At 39.7% G+C, this 18736-nt stretch overlaps 1 protein-coding gene across 10 annotated transcripts in view; it reads left to right on the plus strand.

Moving 5' to 3' along the window:
• LOC144309456 (ankyrin repeat domain-containing protein 26-like) overlaps positions 1-18736 on the plus strand; it is a 157190-nt gene that overhangs the window by 118640 nt on the left and 19814 nt on the right. Inside the window, exons 26-27 of one of the 10 annotated variants that reach the window (XM_077890501.1) lie at positions 12446-12491; positions 13670-13913. The exons of 8 other annotated variants lie outside the window; for them this stretch is intronic. In XM_077890501.1, the coding sequence (XP_077746627.1) occupies positions 12446-12491; positions 13670-13683 (60 nt within the window). In that variant the 3' untranslated portion in view covers positions 13684-13913. Of the gene's footprint in view, positions 1-12445; positions 12492-13669; positions 13914-18736 lie in introns of those variants that run through there. One more of the 10 variants, XM_077890504.1, reaches the window with a different exon arrangement.

Raw genomic sequence — 18736 nt, forward strand, 5'->3', positions numbered from 1 at the left:
CCTGCCGTTTCACTGCATCTGTATCTTTGAGGTAAATCCCCAGCAGTGCAATTGCTGGGTCGTAGGGCAGGTCTATTTTTAACTCTTTGAGGAACCTCCACACAGTTTTCCAGAGTGCATGCCACAGTTTTGGCTGAAAAATCCACTGATATCCCTGTAGTGGTTCGCTTTGATATAACTAATTGCTTTTCCTTTCCTTTCTTTTCTTTTCTTTTCTTTTTTTCTGCTTTTAAGATTCTCCTTTTCTCTTTCATTTTTGACTTGTTATTATGTGTCTTGGTGTGAAACTCTTTGGGTTCCTTTTATTTGGGACTGGCAATGCTTCCTGGGCCTGGAGGCCTGTTTTCTTCCCCAGGTTAGGGAAGTTTTTAGGTATTCTTTCTTCAAATAAGTTCTTCACCCTTTTCTCTCTTCTTTTTCTGGGACCTCTCTAATGTGAGTTTTATTATACTTGATGCTATTCCAGAGGTCCCTGTATCTTAATTTTTCAAATTATTTCTTCTTTTTGCTTTTCAGCTTGGATGATTTTTACTACCCTTTCTTGCAGATTGCTGATCTGTTCTTCACATCTTTTAATCTGCTGTCGATTGTGTCTGGTGTATTTTTCATTTCAGTTATTGTATTCTTCAGCCCTAATTGGTTCTTTTGTATATTTTCTCTTTGTTGAAGTTCTCACTGAATCCGTCCATTCTTCCAAGTTTGCTGAGCATCTCTGTGACCATTACTTTGAACTCTTTATCAGGCTGACTCCTTATCTCTGTTTCATTTCGTTATTTTTCTGAGGTTCTATCTCGTGGCCTTGTTCTTTCATTTAGAACATACTCCTCTGTCTCCTCGTTTTGTCTGACTTTCTCTGCTTGTTTCTAAAATTGTTCTTTCCAACTTTTCCCTCTTCAAAATATGTTGCTTTGAACAATGAATGTTAGTTATAAAGTCAAGCAAGAAGAAACATTTTTCAAAGTATTGTCTGGTCATTTCTCTCATTGGAGCTGTGGTGGGGTAGGTGGCAGAGGACAGTGCTCTTCTTTTTCTGAGTTCAGAGCACAGGAGTCAGGCAGATGGAGTTAAACTTAGTAGCCTTTGTTACTAATACATGCTAACAGATTGGAGGATGTGGTTTGGGTGGGTATGTAGCCACAGTGGGCTTCCCAATTCTTTATCCCAAATTAGGCACTTCCCCACACAGTTGTAAATGGAGGAAACAAATGTTTGATGCCCATCCCACGAAGATGAGAGCAGACCTGAATTCATGTTACCATGGGTGAGCACATCTTTTCAAAAAAGAGATTTGGAATCTCCTAAGCACTGCCTAGTGCCTTCTCCCCAATTCACTCATTAGGCAAATCTCCCTTCCTGCTGTGAGGAAGGTAGAGATAAATCCACTTGTGGGTAATGATGGTTTACCTCTAATTTCTGACTGGATTTAAATTAAAGTTAGTCCTGTCTTTTGTACATACCAACTCTCATAATGATGAGAGGTTGGACAGAGCATACTAGGTGGTAAAGAGAAGTCTGTTTTGTGTTTAATAATCCACAACATAGATAACTCATTTGTTGATTGATTTTGGTAAACCAAGTTTTATCTGGAGGAAAAGAATAATTCTTTCCAGGAAGAGTTTCCTCCATTTCAGCCTCTTTGGTTCAACTAAAGATTTTCTCCTTCAAGTTCCGTGTCTTGTGGTTTAAAAAATTTGTGCTTATAAATGCAGTCTATTAACTGTTCCCAATAGGAGTAAAGATCATTTCCATTGCTGTATTTTTATTCATAAAACATTAAAATTTATAATTTAAATTACACTTTAGACTTTAAAATTTATAATTTAATTAGAAAGCTGTTTTGTGCCTCATGCCTAGTCGTTATTGAGCCACATGACAAACTTTTATGTGTTCATTTTCAGTCAGTTATAGTTAAAAATGTAGGTATTTTTCCTGAAGATGATGAAGTAACTGGCATAAAAACTCTCAGCTCAGGAGGACCTAAAGCACATTCCTGGCCTGCAACTCTTTGGTCTTTTGACCTGAGGCAAACTGCAATCTTTCTGAGGCCTTCTTGTCTCTTATGTAAAATTAGGGACTTTGGGATCCCTGGGTGGCGCAGCAGTTTGGCGTCTGCCTTTGACCCATGGCGTGATCCTGGAGACCCGGGATCGAATCCCACATCAGGCTCCCAGTGCATGGAGCCTGCTTCTCCCTCTGCCTGTGTCTCTGTCTCTCTCTCTCTGTGACTATCATAAATAAATAAAAATTAAAATAAAAAAATTAGGGACTTTGACTAAATTAGTGACTACCTTTTGGAAAACAATATTTTTTTCAAAGAATGGAACTTAATTTGTTTTTGTTTTGTTTTGTTTTTTTGTTTGTTTCTGTTTTTGCATTAAACTGTATTATACAAAACCGAGACCAGTGGAGCTGTGTAGCTAAAAGAGAGATGAGACTACAGCTGGAGACTTTTGTCCCTCAATCCTACAGTATCCCCAATGGAACCTTAGATTTCTATGATTGGTAGTTTGGAAACAAACTGTTATGAGAAAATCCTTCTAATTAATGAGTCTTCGAATTAAAATTTGCTGATACGTTGTTTTTATGTGTATAATTTTCTTACCCTCTTATGTTTTTGATAAATGGAAAAGTATAAATAAAATTGCAAATATGTTCTCTTTATTAATGGATTGCAAGCTATTTCTACCATCTAACTCAATTCTCACCTGGAAATAAACCAGGGTCACAGAAGCAAGTATTTAGGAAAAGACTTTTGGCGAAAAGATCATTATATTCCTTTGATCATTCCTTAAGGAAATGAAGGCAGGCACTTAAGTGACTGGGCCACCTAGGCACCACTTAGTACCGTACTTAGACCCTATTTTGGGAATTCAATGAGAGGATGCCTTTTATAAGAAATAAGAGCATTCTAGATGGGAATATTTGTAATGCACATTTGATCCTTGACCAACATGGAATTGAAGCTGCAGGTCTAGTTAGCCTACACATGGACTTTCTTGGCTGTTGTGTTGTACTGTATTTTCTCTTATGTTTTTCTCAATAACCTTTTTTTCTCTAGCTTACTTTATTTTAAGAATATATTATATAACACATGTAATGTACAAACCATGTATTAATGGACTGTGTTATTGGTAAGGCTTCCCATCAACAGTAGGCTATTAGTAATTAAATTTTGGGAGAATCAGAAATTATACAGAGTTTTGACTGCACGGGGGTAAGTGCACCTAACCACTGTGTTGCTCAAAGGTCAACTGTAGTCTGAAATATTCCTAAATATTTCATAATTAAGTAGATAATGATAACTATAGTAAGTCAGGTGCTTCAAAAATTGGTCCTAATTCATAGAAAGGAAACAAAGTTACAGTTAAAATTTCTTTTCCTTGTTTCTAATTCTAGAAACGTATCAATGCGAAACTAAGTTGGAAAACTAGTGCTAGCTTATATTTTTTCCTTTCCTGAAGCAGATTTTCTGAAATCTCTGTGTTCACATGAAAAGAAGTACATCAGTCATCATATAGATAACAAAATAGTTTTACTCAATATTACCGGGAGAAATTCCACATGACTTTATGTAGTCCCACTTCCATTGTTTTATGTATTTAAGAGTCTGTGCTGAAAAATAGAGCATACAACATACCTCAAGATTTTGTTGAGTGCAAAATCAAAAGTGCAAAAGTGCAAAAGTGGAAAGTTCATTCGGAGGAATAATTTATTAAACAAATGATTAATCTCTCATAAAGGGCACTTTTTCTGAAAATCACAAACTATTAAAGTGTAAAATGACTCTTGTTTACAATTTTGTAACAGAAGTTACAAAGATCCTTCAGAAGTTATGTATATTCTTTTATTTCACATTCCTAGCTCCATTGGTTTCTTTACTATTTTTTATTTAAATTCAATTAACTAGCTTATAATGTTATGATATATATATCATGCCCGGAGCCAAAGGCCTACTCTCAGCCACTGAGCCACCCAGGGGTCCCAAGATTTCATTATTTATTGGCTGAGTAATATTCTGTTCTCTCTCTCCCTCCCTCTCTCTCTCTGTCTAATAAATAAATATGATACTTATTTATTTATATCTACATCACATCTTCTTTATGCATACCTCTTTCAAAGAACATCCATATCTCTCAGGTTGGCTATTGAGGATATTACTGGTATAAACATATGGGTGCAGGTGCCCCTTTGGATCCCGACCAAAGTGATCTTCGGGATTCATACCTTCTAGCGCAATTGCTGGGTTTTACATAGGTAGCTCCTTTTTCAACTCTTTGAGGAACCTCCGGTACTGATTTCCAGAGGAGCTGCACCAGGTTGTATTCTCACCAACATCATAAGAGGATCCCCCTTTCTCTGCATTCCTGCCAACATCTGTCATTTCCAGACTTGCTAATTTTGGACATTATGAAAGGTGTGAGGGGGAAACTCACCGTGGTTTTGATTTGTATTTCTCTAGTGCCAGCTGATGTTGAGCATGTTTTCATGTGTCTGTTGGCCATATGTATGTCTTCTTTGGAGACATGTCCTTTCATTTCTTCTGCCCATTTCTTCATTGGGTTATCTTTCTTTGGGTGTTGACTTTGATCAGCTCTTTATAGACTTTGCATACCAGCCTTTTATCTGATAAGGCATTTGCAAACACCTTCTCCCATTCTGTCAGTTGTCTTTTGGTTTTGTCAACTATTTCCTTGCTGTGCAAAAGCTTTTTATCTTGATGAATTCCCAGTAGGTCATTTTGGCGTCTGGTGACATGTTCTAGCAAGAAGTTGCGGCAGCCGAGGTCACAGAGGTTGCTGGCTGTGTTCTCCTCTAGGATTTTGATGGATTCCTATCTCACATTTGGGTGTTTCATCCATTTTGACTCTATTTTTGTGTATAGCATAAGAAAATGGTCCAGTTTTATTCTTCTACATGTGGTGGTCTGATTTCCCACACCATTTGTTGAAGAGACTGCTTTGTCTCCATTGGATTTTCTTTCCAGTATTGTTGAAGAGGAGTGGACCATAGAGTTGAGGGTCCACTTCTGGGTTTTCTCTTCTGGGCCATTGATCGACATGTCTGCTTTTGTGCCAGTACCATACTGTCTTGTTGATCACAGCTTTAAAATAGAGCTTGAAGTCCGGCTTGTAATGCCACCAGCTATGGCTACCTCTATCAACATATGTTTGGCTATTCGGGGTCTTCTAAGGTTCCAAACAAATCTTACCGTTATTTACTCCAGCTGTATAAAAGGAGTTGGTAGTATTTTGATAGAGATTGCATTGAATATATAGATTGATGGAGCTAGCATAAACATTTTAACAATATTTAATTCTTTCAATCCATGAGCATGGAATGTATTTCCAGTTCTTTACACCTTTCTCAATTTCTTTCCAGAATGTCCTGTCATCTTCAGAGTATAGATCCTTTGTCTCTCTGGGTAGGTTTATTCCTAGGCATCTTATGGTGTTTGCTGCAATGGTCAATGGAATCGACTCCTCAGTTTCTCTTTCTTCCATCTCATTGTTAGTGTATAGAAATGCAACTGATTTCTGTGCATGGATTTCCTATCCTGCTGCTTTGCTGAATTCAGGAAAGGGTCCTAGCAACGTTGGGGTGGAGTCTTTTGGGTTTTCCACATAGGATATCATGTCCTCTGAGAAAAGTGAGAGTTTGAGTTCTTTTCTGATTCAGACGCCTTTTTATTTCTTTTTGTTGTCTAAATGCTGAGGCTATGTTGAACAACACTGGTTGTCCAGAGAGTGGACTTCCCTGTCGTGTTCCTGACCTTAGTGGCAAAGCTCTCAGTTTTTCCCCTTAAGAATGGCATCAGGTGTGGGCTTTTCGTAGATGGCTTTTATGATATTGAGATATGCTCCCCCCCCTCCCTGCACTGCGAAGAGTATTGATCCGGAAAGGGTGCTGCACTTTGTCAACTGCTTTTTCTGCATCTCTTGAGAGGATCCTATGGTTCTTATCCTTTCTTTTATTTCTGTAGTGTATCACATTGATTCATCTGCAGATGTCGAATCACCCTTGCAGCCCAGGCATAAAACCCACTTGGACATGGTGAATAATCCTTTAATGTACTGTTGAATCCTCCCAGCCAGTGTCTTGGTGAAAATTTTGGCATCCATGTTCATCAGGGATATTGGAGTGTAATTCTCCTTTTGGGTGGGGTCTTGCTCTGGTTTTGCGATCAGAGTAATGCTGGCCTCACAGAGAACGCTGGAAGGTTTCCCTTCCATTTCTAATTTTTATAAACAGCTCCGAAGAATAGATTAATTCTTCCTGGAATGTGTGGTAGAATTCTCCTGGGAAGCCACCTGGTCCTGGACTCTTGGTTGTTGGCAGATATTTGATGACTGCTCCCATTTCCTTGCTGGTTATGGGTCTGTTCAGGTTTCCTGTGTCTTCCTGTTTCAGTTTTGGTAGGAAGGGATCCATTTCTTCCAGATTGCTTAGTTTGTTGGCATATAGTTGCTCAGAATGTGTTCTTATAGTTGTCTGTATTTCTCTGGTGCTGGTCGTGATCTGTCTTCTTTCATTCATGATCTTATTTCCCCAGATGTGGTTTTCTTTTTTAAAATTCCCCTGGCTATTCTGGGTCTTCTGATTCCACACAAATCTTAAAATAATTTGTTGTAGCTCTCTGAAGAAAGTCCATGGTATTTTCATAGGGATTGCATTAAACGTGTAAATTGCCCTGGGTAATATTGACATTTTCACAATATTAATTCTGCCAATCCATGAGCACGGAATATTTTTCCATCTCTTTGTGTCTTCCTCAATTTCTTTCAGAAGTGTTCTATACTTTTTAGGGTATAGGTCCTTTACGTCTCTGGTTAGGTTTATTCCTAGGTATCTTATGCTTTTGGGTGCAATTGTAAATGGGATTGACTCCTTAATTTCTCTTTCTTCAGTCTCATTGTTAGTGTATAGAAATGCCATTGATTTCTGGGCATTGGTTTTGTATCCTGCCACGCTGCCAAATTGCTGTATGAGTTCTATCAATCTTGGGGTGGAGGCTTTTAGGTTTTCTATGTAGAGTATCATGTCATCGGCAAAGAGGGAGAGTTTGACTTCTTTGCCAATTTGAATGCCTTTAATGTCTTTTTGTTGTCTGATTGCTGAGGCTAGGACTTCCAGGACTATGTTGAATAGCAGTGGTGAGAGTAGACATCCCTGTCTTGTTCCTGATCTTAGGGGAAAGGCTCCCAGTGATTCCCCATTGAGAATGATATTTGCTGTGGGCTTTTCGTAGATGGCTTTTAAGATGTTGAGGAATGTTCCCTCTATCCCTACACTCTGAAGAGTTTTGATCAGGAATGGATGCTGTATTTTGTCAAATCCTTTCTCTGCATCTAAAGAGAGGATCATATGGTTCTTGGTTTTTCACTTGCTGATATGATAAATCACATTGATTGTTTTACGAGTGTTGAACCAGCCTTGTGTCCCGGGGATAAATCCTACTCGGTCATGGTGAATAATTTTCTTAATGTACTGTTGGATCCGATTGGCTAGTATCTTGTTGAGAATTTTTGCATCCATGTTCATCAGGGATATTGGTCTGTAATTCTTTTTGGTGGGGTCTTTGTCTGGTTTTGGAATTAAGGTGATGCTGGCCTCATAGAACGAATTTGCAAGTACTCCATCCCTTTCTATCTTTCCAAACAGCTTTAGTAGAATAGGCATTGTTTCTTCTTTAAACGTTTGATAGGATTCCCCTGGGAAGCCATCTGGCCCTGGACCTTTGTGTCTTGGGAGGTTTTTGATGACTGCTTCAATTTCCTCCCTGGTTATTGGCCTGTTCAGGTTTTCTGTTTCTTCCTGTTCCAGTTTTGGTAGTTTGTGGCTTTCCAGGAATGCGTCCATTTCTTCTAGATTGCCTAATTTTTTGGCTCCGTTCTCTTTTTGATATGTCTGGCCAGGGGTTTATCGATCTTATTAATTCTGTCAAAGAACCAGCTCCTGACTTCATTGATGTGTTCTACTGTTCCTTTGGTTTCTATTTCATTGATTTCTGCTCTGATCTTTATGAATTTTCTTCTCCTGCTGGTTTTAGGCTTTAATATTCTGTTCTTTTCCAGCTCGTTTAGGTGTAGGGTTAGGTTGTGTATTTAGGACCTTTCTCATTTCTTGAGAAAGGCTTGCATTGCTATATACTATCCTCTTTCCATGACCTTTGCTGCATCCCAAATGTTTTGAGCAGTTGTGTTTCCATTTTCATTTGTTTCTATGAGGTTTTAAAATGTGCCTTACTGCCCCAGTTGGATTCTTTAACCTCTGTGTATTTGAATTCTTTCCAAATTTCCTGTCAAGATTGAGTTCCAGTTTCAAAGCATTGTGGTCTGAAAGTATGCAGGGAATGATCCCAGTCTTTTGGTACCAGTTGAGAGCTGATTTGTGACTGAGTATGTGATCTGTTGTGCAGAATGTTTGTTCCATGTGCACCCGAGAAGAATGTGTATTCTGTTGTCATAGGATGGAGTGCTCTGAAGTTATCTGTGAAGTCCATTTTGTGCAATGTGTCATTCAGAGCCCTTGCGTCCTAGTGGATCATCTGCTTAGATGATCTGGCCATTACAGTAGTGTTGTGTTAAAGTACCTACTATTATTATATGACTATCCATGTGTTCCTTTATTTTTGTTATTAATTGCTTTATAAGGTGGCCTGGGTGGCTCAGTCGGTTAAGGCTCTGCCTTTGGCTTAGGTCATGTTCTCAAGGTCCTGGGATCAAGCCCTGATCAGGCTGCCTGCTCAGTGGGGAGCCTGCTTCTCTCTTTCTTGCTGCCACTGCCTGTGTTCTCTGTGTGTGTGTGTGTGTGTCAAATAAATAAATAAATGAAATCTTAACAGAAAGTTGATTTATATAGTTGGCTGCTCCCACTTTAGACACATTAAAACTTATAATTGTCCAATTTTAGTTTTGGATAGACCCTTTAATTATGGCATAGTGAGTTTCTTCATCTTTTGTTGTTGTTTCTTCTCTTAATGCAGTCTTTGGTTTAAAATCCAATTTGTGGGATGACCAGGTGGCTCAGTGGTTGAGCATCTGCCTTCGGCTCAGGTCATGATCTAGTCCCACATCAGGCTCCCCGCACGGAGCCTGCTTCTCCCGCTGCCTGTGCCTCTGCCTTTCGCTCTCTGTGTGTCTCTCATGAATAAATAAATAAAATCTTAAAAAAATTCAATTTGTTTGATATAAATATTGCCACTCCAGTTTTTTTTCATGTCCTTTAATATGATAAATGGTTTTCCACTCCCTCACCTTCAATGTGAAGTTGTCTTTGTGTCTAAAATGAGTCTCTTTCAGATAGCATATCAGTGGGTCTTGCTTTTTTTTTATCTACTGTGATACCCTGTGTGTTTTGGTTGGGGCATTTGACTTGTTTACATTCAGAGAAAGGATTGAAAGATATGAATGTAGTGCCATTGTATTATGTGTAAAGTCCGTGTTCTGGTCTGTGTTACTTTTGGGCTCTCTGTTTGCTTAAAGTTTCCCCTTTACCACTTCTTGCAAAGCTGTTTTAGGGATCACAAATTCTTTTAGTTTCAGTTTGTGCTGGAAGCTTTTTATCTCCCCTTGTATTTTGAATGAGAGCCTTGCTGGATAAGATTCTTGGCTGTAGACTCTTCTCCTTGAGCACCCTGAGTATATCATGCCAGCTCTCTCTGGCCTGCTAGGTCTCTTTGGATAGATCCGCTGCCAGTTGAATATTTCTCTCCTTCTTGGTTCAGGGCCTCGTGTTCCAAGCTGCTTTCAGGATTTTCTCTTTGGGTCTGAAATTTGCAAGCTTTGTTATTATATTGGAGATATTGACCTGTTTTTTATTGATTTTGAGGAAGGTTCTCTGTGCCTCCTGGCACTTGAGTGCCTGTTTCTTTCCCCAGATGAGGGAATATCTCTGCTATAATTTGCTCAAATATGCCTTCTGCCCCCTCCTTCCCCTCTTTTTCTGGGATCCCCATTATTCTAACATTGTTTTGCTGTGTGGTACGAATCATCTCTCAAATTCTCCTGTCATAGTCCAGTGGTTGTTTCTCTCGCTTTTCCTCAGCTTCTTTATTCTCCATTGTTTTGTCTTCTATATCACTACTTCTCTGTGAAACCTCATTTATCCTAGCAGTTAGAACCTTCATTTTTGATTGCATCTCACTAAGATTAGCCTTTTTTATCTCAACTTGATTAGATATCAGTTGTTTTATTTCTCCAGAAAGGCATTCTCTAATGTCCTCTGTGTTTCTTTTAAGCCCAGCTATTATCTTGATGGTCATTATTCTGAACTCTCGCTCCAGCCTCTTCCTTCTATCCATGCTGATTAGGTTCCAGGCAGTCAGTACTACCTCTTGTTCTCTTTGTGGCGGTGAGTTTTTCCATCTTGTCATTCTGTCCAGAGAAGAAGAGATGAGTGAGAGAACAGAATAGAAAAATACCAAGAATGACCCCAGATAAATACATGCTAAACAAATCAGAAGAGACCCGAAGCCAATTTAAAGGTTAACAAAGGAGATAATAGAATTAGAGAGATCAAGAGAGCAGAGCAGTACACCGATACTATGTGAATTTTGGTCTTTTTGTTAGGAAATTGCATCCCCAAATGGTTAAGAGGAAACCTTGTATATATACAAAAATAAAATTAAATACAAGGAAAGTCTAGAATGTAAGTGTAAAAATGGAAATTAAAAGTCAAAATAAAAAGGATATTATCAGCCAGTTGAACAGAACAGAGCAATATACTATATCATAAGTTTATTTTGGTCTGTTTGTTAGAAGAAACTACATCCCAAAATTGTAAAGAATGAAAAACTTCATTATATGCAAAAATAAAATTAAATGCAATGAAAGGATAGAATGTAACTGTAAATATGAAAATTAAGATAGATTTTAAAAATATTATAATCAGACAGATGAAGAGAATAGAGCAGTATAGTAGATTCTGGTTGTATTTTAGTCTATTTCTTAGAAGGAACTACTTCCCGAAATGGTACAGAAAGAAAAACTTCAATATATACAGGAATAATATTAAGAGCAGTGAAAGGATTGAATGCAAGTGTAAAAAGTTAAATTGTAAGAGTTGATAAATGAAGAAAATGGTTGAAAGCAAAAAGAAAATTAAAATAGAAAGACTAAGGAGTCATGAGAAATAGCCATGAGTTCTGTATACTGTTTGCCCCTAGCACTGGAGTTCTGCAGCTCTGTATGATGAGTAAAGTTGGTCTTAGCAGGAAGTTGTTGCTGACCTCCTGAGGGAGAGGCCTGTTGCACTGATTCTTAGGTGTCTTTGCTTAGGGTGGGATTGCACCACCCTTGCCAGGGGGCCAGGCCAGGTAAGCAGCTCCAGATTGCTCTCTGTGGCTTTTGTTCCCTGAAGGCTTTCTGGGCAGCTTTAGAGGATGAGAATGAAAATGGTGGCCTCCTAATTTCCAGCCCTGGAATTGAAAGATCTCACTCCCTACTGTGTCTCCCTGGTTTCTGTCTGCACTCTGTATTCACCCAGCCTGTGACCAAGCATTTTTATCTCAAGCACAGACCCCCTTTCGATTTTCCAAACTTTGCAGACCCCTGTAGCTCCCATTCACACTGTGCCTCTGGGGGGAAGGAGGAGGTCTTGCCCAGTTTTTCCTGCTTGGAAAGTGGTCACCTGACTGTTCCTCGGTTTGGGGTTTATGGCAACACTGAGCTGAATGCCCACTCCTGGGCTCACTGATTGCAACTGGCTTCCCCGCTCAAACGCCTTGGCAACTGCCATACTCAGGCGCCGCCCCCATTCCTTCTGTGACCCCGCCCCCCCAGGGATCCTGAGACCACACTGTCCGTCCCACTTAGGATGCTGCCCCCCGTTGCCACCTGAGCATCTTTCAGACAGGGATGTCCTCACTGGAACAGACCTCTTAAAAGTTCTGGTTGTGCACTCTGCTGCTATATCACTTTCCAGGACTTGCCTTCTGGCTTCCAGAGGTTCCCTGCCGCCCTGGTTTAATCTTCTGATATATGCCTCTGATTCATTTCTCCACACCTCCTACCTTGCAGAAAGCGGTCGCTGTTCTATTTGTAGAATTGCAACAATTCTTTTCTTGGATCTCTGTCTGAGTCCACAGGTGTTCAGAATGATTTGATACCTATGTAGCTGAATCCCAGACACCAGACAAAACTAGGGTCTCCTACTCCTCCACCATCGTCCTCTTCTTCCAGAAATTCTGTATATTCGATTGATCAATATTAATTGTACTTTTTATTAGAATCCTCTAAACAGCATTATAGGTTTCTTCTCAGTTATCCAGATTAAAATAAGTAGGGATTTATTTTATTTATGTGATTAGCTTTCTATTTAAGCAAATTGTAGCTTTTACTTTCTAAAAGTATCATTTCCAGACCACGTTTCATAAGCAAAATAAAATTCCTACAATAATGTCTCTTGTTTAACTTGAACATTGTAAGTAACGTTTAACTTATTTCAGATGCAGCAGATGTTGGAAGACAGTATAATCAGAGAACTAAAAGAAGGTATGTTGCCAAATTCACAAATTTAGATGGTCATTAATTTCTGAAATAAACCACAAATAGTAACTGGCATCCCTTCCCCTTGTTAAAATTTTGTCTAGATATATCTAATAAAAAATGTAAAACATAAACATAGTGAATAAGAGACTTATTCCTCATTTGGTCATCGTGTTTCATACCTTTTTTATTTTTATTTTTTAAGATTTTATTTATTTATTCATGATAGCCACACAGAGAGAGACAGAGAGGCAGAGACACAGGCAGAGGGAGAAGCAGGCTCCATGCAGGGAGCCCGACGTGGGATTCGATCCCGGGTCTCCAGGATCGTGCCCTGGGCCAAAGACAGGCGCCAAACCGCTGTGCCACCCAGGGATCCCTCATACCTTTTTTAAAAACCTGCAGCCTGTATGCCTGTTAGCACTTTTGGCTGTAATCTTCCTTCACTTGTGCCATCGCTATGGAACTGTCAATCTGAAAATGTGGGCGTTCTCAAATTCTTGTTTCTGCTAGTGGTAGAAGACCAAACAGACCAGACTTGTCTCAGTAATACTTAGTTAAGCAATTATATAGTTCATATAGCTGTCCCTTGACAGGTGACATTTCAATCTCCAGCCACTGGTTTTGCCATTGGGTAAAATTCCAGGTTTCTTAGCATGGAATATAAGCACCCAAATCAATTTGGTTCTTGCCACATTGGTGAGCCTTCTCTGTCGCCATTACCCTACTCTGCTGCTTTGCAGAGAGTAATCTTTCAGGTATCAGCCTTCCTATTCCCTCCACAGAAAAGCAGACAATATTGATAGAAAACCAGGATGTCCCTTCTGTGTGTTCTTATAATGTCTTGTTTTAAACCTGCCATGATATATTTGACTCTAGATATTGCCTGTTAGATTTTTCAGTTGATAGTATATGATTGTTCAGGGGTGGACTGTGCCATCAGCTTGCAATCTCATCTTGTAATGAGAAAACCAGAAGCTCTAGTGTTTATCCACAGTAGTAATTAATTCAATGGGCAATCGTGAGCAAACTTGATTTAATAGTAATCTTGTATTTTATATTGTAGTTATATGTAGATATTTTTCATCCTTTTAACACTCAGAAGATTCCAACTTTTTTTTTACTAACTTCTAGTTAACTACAAAGTATTTCAGATAAAGAATATTATTCTTTCTCTTTTTCAGTTGCTCATGATTGAGAATCAGGATTCTGTAGATCTTCTCCTTTAGGACCTACTGACGAATCAAATGTAAATCAAGATCTAGTACTGCAAGCATCACGAGAATATGTAGAGATTTTGAATAGAAAGTATATGATCTGAAAGCTATATAGTAAAAGTTTATTACCTAGATGTTTAATATAACATTTTAATTGTTTCCCAGTAAATATCTGATGTACAAAAAATCTTTATTAAAGGAAATGTTGTTATATCGTGTGTAATGAAAGTTTATATATTATTTTAAGCTATGTTTCTTGGCATCTGATTAAATTTAAGCATATTTTCTACATGGAAACCAGCATTATTGAGTTTTACAGGCTCCAATCTGCCCAAGTAGATCGGACCAAGTTGTTGATAATGTTTTGGGGCTGGTAATTGGTAGTTGTTTTTTTTTTTTTTGTATTTTCTATGTTTTATTACTAGACATATGGATTTAGACACACATCATTTTGATATACTGCTGCTAAAGCTATCACCAATGTTTGTATGTATTTCAATTTTTATAGTGCCATAAACCCTGTGTATAATTTCAATTTTAAATACTTATTATTCATAGTTCTTTCCTCATGGTGAAAAAGATTTGCCTAAGGCTTTTTATCTTTTCTTTTTTTTTTTAATTTACTTTTTGAGAAGAGTCTTAAAATTAGAGAAAAGAAAAAATAGAGAAAACGACCTTTTCCCTCCAGAATGGTTTGAAAGTAAATTGTTAATTTGTGCTCAATTCCTGTGGCCCCTATATCCTGCAAGTCAGTACATTCCACATAGCTACCGTACAACCCTGCCAATCAGAAAATCAACACTAATACAATTGTCCCTTGAATAATGTGGAGCTTAGGGGGGCACTGATCCTCTGTGTAAAAATCTGTGAACTTTTGACTCCCCAGGCACTTAACTACTACTAATCTACTGTTGACCAGAATATTGTACCAAAACAGTCAATTAACCTATTTTTTGTGTGTTATATGTATTCCATTCTATATTCTCCTTATAAAGTAAGCTAGAGAAAAATGTTATTAAGAAAAATCAGAAGAGGGTAGCCCGGGTGGCTCAGCGGTTTAGCGCCGCCTTCAGCCCGGGTGTGATGCTGGAGACCCGGGATCAAGTCCCACATCAGGCTCCCTGCATGGAGCCTGCTTCTCCCTCTGCCTGTGTCTCTGCCTCTCTCTCTCTCTCTCTCTCTCTGCCTCTTATGAATAAATAAAATCTTTTAAAAAAAGATAAGAAGGAAGAGAAAATACATTTACAGTACTGTGTTTTTTAAAAATTGGCATATAAGTACACCCATTCAAACTATGTTAGGTATACATTATGTTTTTAAATTTAAATTCAATTTCCCAACATTTAGAAGGGTCATCGTTTTCAGATAAAGTTTTCGATAATTCATCAGTTGCATGTAACACCAAGTGCTCATCACGTCACATGCCCTCCTTCATGACCATCACTGATTTACCCCATCCCCCCATTCACTTCCCTTTCAGCAACCTTCAGTATGTTTTCTGGAGTTGAGTCTCTCATGGTTTGTCTTCCTCTCTGATTTTTCCCCATTCAGTTTCCCCTCCTTGCACTATTTCTTATATTCCACCTATGAGGGAGACCATATGATCATTGTCTTTCTCCAGTTGACTTGTTTCACTCAGCCTGATACCCTCTAGTTCCATGCCCATTGATGTAAGTGGTAGGTTTTCATCCTTTCTGACGTCTGAGTAATATTCCATTTTGTATGTATATCACATCTTTTTTTTTAAAAGAATTCATCTATTTACTCATGAGAGAGAGAGAGAGGCAGAGACACAGGCAGGGGGAGAAGCAAACTCCATTCAGGGAGCCGGACATGGGACTCTTCCCGGATCCCAGGATCATGCCCTGAGCCAAAGGCAGACACTCAACCGCTGAGCCACCCAGGGGTCCCATACCACATCTTCTTTATCCATTCCTCTGTTGAAGGACATCTTGGCTCCTTCCACAGTTTGGGTATTGTGGATATTGCTACCATAAACATTGAGGTGCAGGTGCCCCTTCATTTCACTACATTTGTATCTATGGGGTAAATACCCAGTTGTGCAATTGCTACGTCAACTATCCCCTCTATCATCTAAACCTCATATTCTGGGCAGCCCCGGTGGCGCAGTGGTTTAGCACCGCCTGCAGCTCAAGGTGTGATCCTGGAGACCGGGGATCGAGTCCCACATCAGGCTCCTTTCATAGCATGGAGCCTGCTTCTCCCTCTGTCTGTGTCTCTGCATCTCTCTCTCTCTCTCTCTCTCTCTCTCTCTGTGTGTGTGTGTCTCATGAATAAATAAAATCTTCTAAAAAAATAAAATAAACCTCATATTCTTTTAAAGCTCTGACATTTGTCTGTAGTATCCTTTATAGCAAGGAAGGTCCTATTCAAAACCATGTACTGAACTAAGATGTTGTGTTTCTTAGTCTCTTTCAGTTTAGAACAGTTCCTTAGTCTTTCCATTGATTTTTGTGACTTTTAATCCTTTGAAGAGTTCATTCCAGTAACGTAGAATGTCTTTTCAGTGTGGGTTTTTCTTACGTATCTTATGTTTCCTTATGATAAAATTAAGATTATATTTATATACATATACATATATGTATTTTAGCAAGAGCACAACTGAACTGGTCCTCTACTCTTCTCATTGCATCATATCACGTGACCTACAGTTTTGATTTGTCCCATGGTTGGTGATGTTGATCGCTGGAGTAGTATCTTCAGTTTTCTTCCCCAGAATGTTAACTTTGCACTTTACAATTAGTATTTTATGGAGAAGTACTTTGAGATATATAAAAACCTCCTTTCTGAGATACCCTGTACCAGGCCACTTCTGCAGATGATGTGCCTCACTTACAGGCTCTGAAAACCCATGCTGGGCTGTTCTTTCCCTGTGTGGATGCCTCCTGAACCTTTGAAGTCTGTGATACCTCATCCTAAGTTACTCACCTTTCAGAGATGCTATGTCTTGAACTCTAAGACTGTTCAGGTGGCACTCCTACATTTATGCCTTCCCAATTCTGTGCCAGGCTCCAATACCTCCCTCTGGGACACCACCGCTCCTTGTTTCTGTTCCTGTGCTTTTGGACTGAAATCTTTGGGAACGGAAAGGATAAAGGGGGAAAGGGCTCCATAGGTCTTTTATAATCAATTTATGAAGCTTTACAATGCAAAGATTTGGATTGGGATTGCATTGAATCTATAAATATTTTGAAGGGAAGAGACATTTATAATACTGAGTTTTCCAAACAATATTTTAATTGCTCTACTCTCAGTGTTTAAAAAAATTTCTTATAAAGATCCTGCAAGATATATTTTAGATTTATTTTCAGTTATTTGATACTTTTGATCCTATTTTAAATTATTTTTAAAAATCAACTTCATTTCCTGTTTATAGCTTATAGAAATAAAAATACTTTGCATATTGAGCTTCTATCAGCTCAGCTATCTTTTTTTAAGATTTATTTATTTATGATAGATGTAGAGAGAGAGAGAAAGAGAGAGGCAGAGACACAAGAGGAGGGAGAAGCAGGCTCCATGCCGGGAGCCCAATGCAAGACTTGGGCTTGCAAGATGCTGGGACTCCAGGATCATGCCCTGGGACAAAGGCTGGTGCCAAACCGCTGAGCCACCCAGGGATCCCCAGGATCAGCTATCTTGATAAACTATCTTACTATTTCTCATAGTTCTGGAGTCTAGGAAGTCCAAAATCAAGGCACTGACAGATTAGTGTCCAGTGAGGGTCTGCTTCCTGGTTCATGAGTGCCTGTCTTCCTCCTATGTCTTCATAAGGGACAGGGTCAAGGGAGCTCACTCCAGCCTCCTTTAGAAGGGCACTAATCTCAAATCAGGAGGACTACACCTTCATGACTTAATCACTTACCAAAGGCATCACCTCCAAATATCATCACATTGAACACTAAGACTTAAAACCTGAGTTTGGAGGAGTGGGTATAGAAATATTCAGTGTAGAGCAAGGCTGTTCCTTGTTCTTGGCCATATAGACTTCACAATATGGGTGCTTGCAATATGGTTCACAATAATCTCTTGTGATACTTGTATATCTGTGGCATCAGTTCTTTTATCTCCTATTTTATTTTATTTTATTTTATTTTATTTTATTTTATGGAGTTAAAAGTTTTTTCTACTTGAGTATAGTTAACCCGTTACAGTAGTTTCAGGTGTACAGCATAGGCATTCGGTTTCTGTATGCATTATACTATGCTCACCACAAATGTAGCATCCATGGATTTTTTTAAGCCACTTTTAAAATAAAAAGGATTTTACTTAAGAGAGCACAAGGAATTCGGCCTGAGATTTAAAGAGAAAACAGCTGGAATGCTACAGTGAAAAGAGTTTTCACTTCTATCAAAGTAGGAAGACGGAAAAAATGAAAAGCATCCAAGGGGGAGGAGGCCCCGCAAAGAGCCTGGCTCAGACCTGGCGGCAAGTGACCCCAGTACAGGAAAGGCCAGTCCCAGAGATGCAGGTTTACCAATCTTCCCGGAAGGAAAGGCACTTGCAGGGAGTTCGGGCAGGATCCCAGGATGGGCAGGGATGCCCTCAGGCTCCCAGGGGCACTAACAGAGGAACTGCGCCCCAAGGGAGAGGGCGCCACATACTATGGGCCGAGCTCCCTAAAGGGCTGCAGCATGCGCCCGGAGGGGCCAGGAGCGGCTCAGGCGGCGGCTCCGCTTCGAGGGGGCTGCATGGCCCAGGAGCGTGATTCCACCGGCACAGGCCCCAGATCCCAGGGCACCAGGGGAAGCAGCCCAGGATCTGGCACTCCCCCCGGGACAGGTGGAAGCCGAGAGAACACACGGCAGTAAGGAGGCTCCTGCTCTGGGTGCAGCCCGCCTGTGGAGCACCCAGGCCCCTTCGGACTGGGAGCTGTGGTAATTACTGCGGGAGCTGACTCCAGGGCTGGAGACCTGGCCGCCGCCACTGTTGTTCCTCCTACTGTCACTTTTTACCAGGGACTCAGGAGGGGCCTCATAGGATAAACAGCTCCCACTGAGCCCTGCACCTGGCAGG

Source organism: Canis aureus, unplaced genomic scaffold, assembly GCF_053574225.1.
Source record: "Canis aureus isolate CA01 unplaced genomic scaffold, VMU_Caureus_v.1.0 NW_027326411.1_RagTag, whole genome shotgun sequence".
In the NCBI taxonomy this organism is placed as follows: Eukaryota; Metazoa; Chordata; class Mammalia; order Carnivora; family Canidae; genus Canis; species Canis aureus.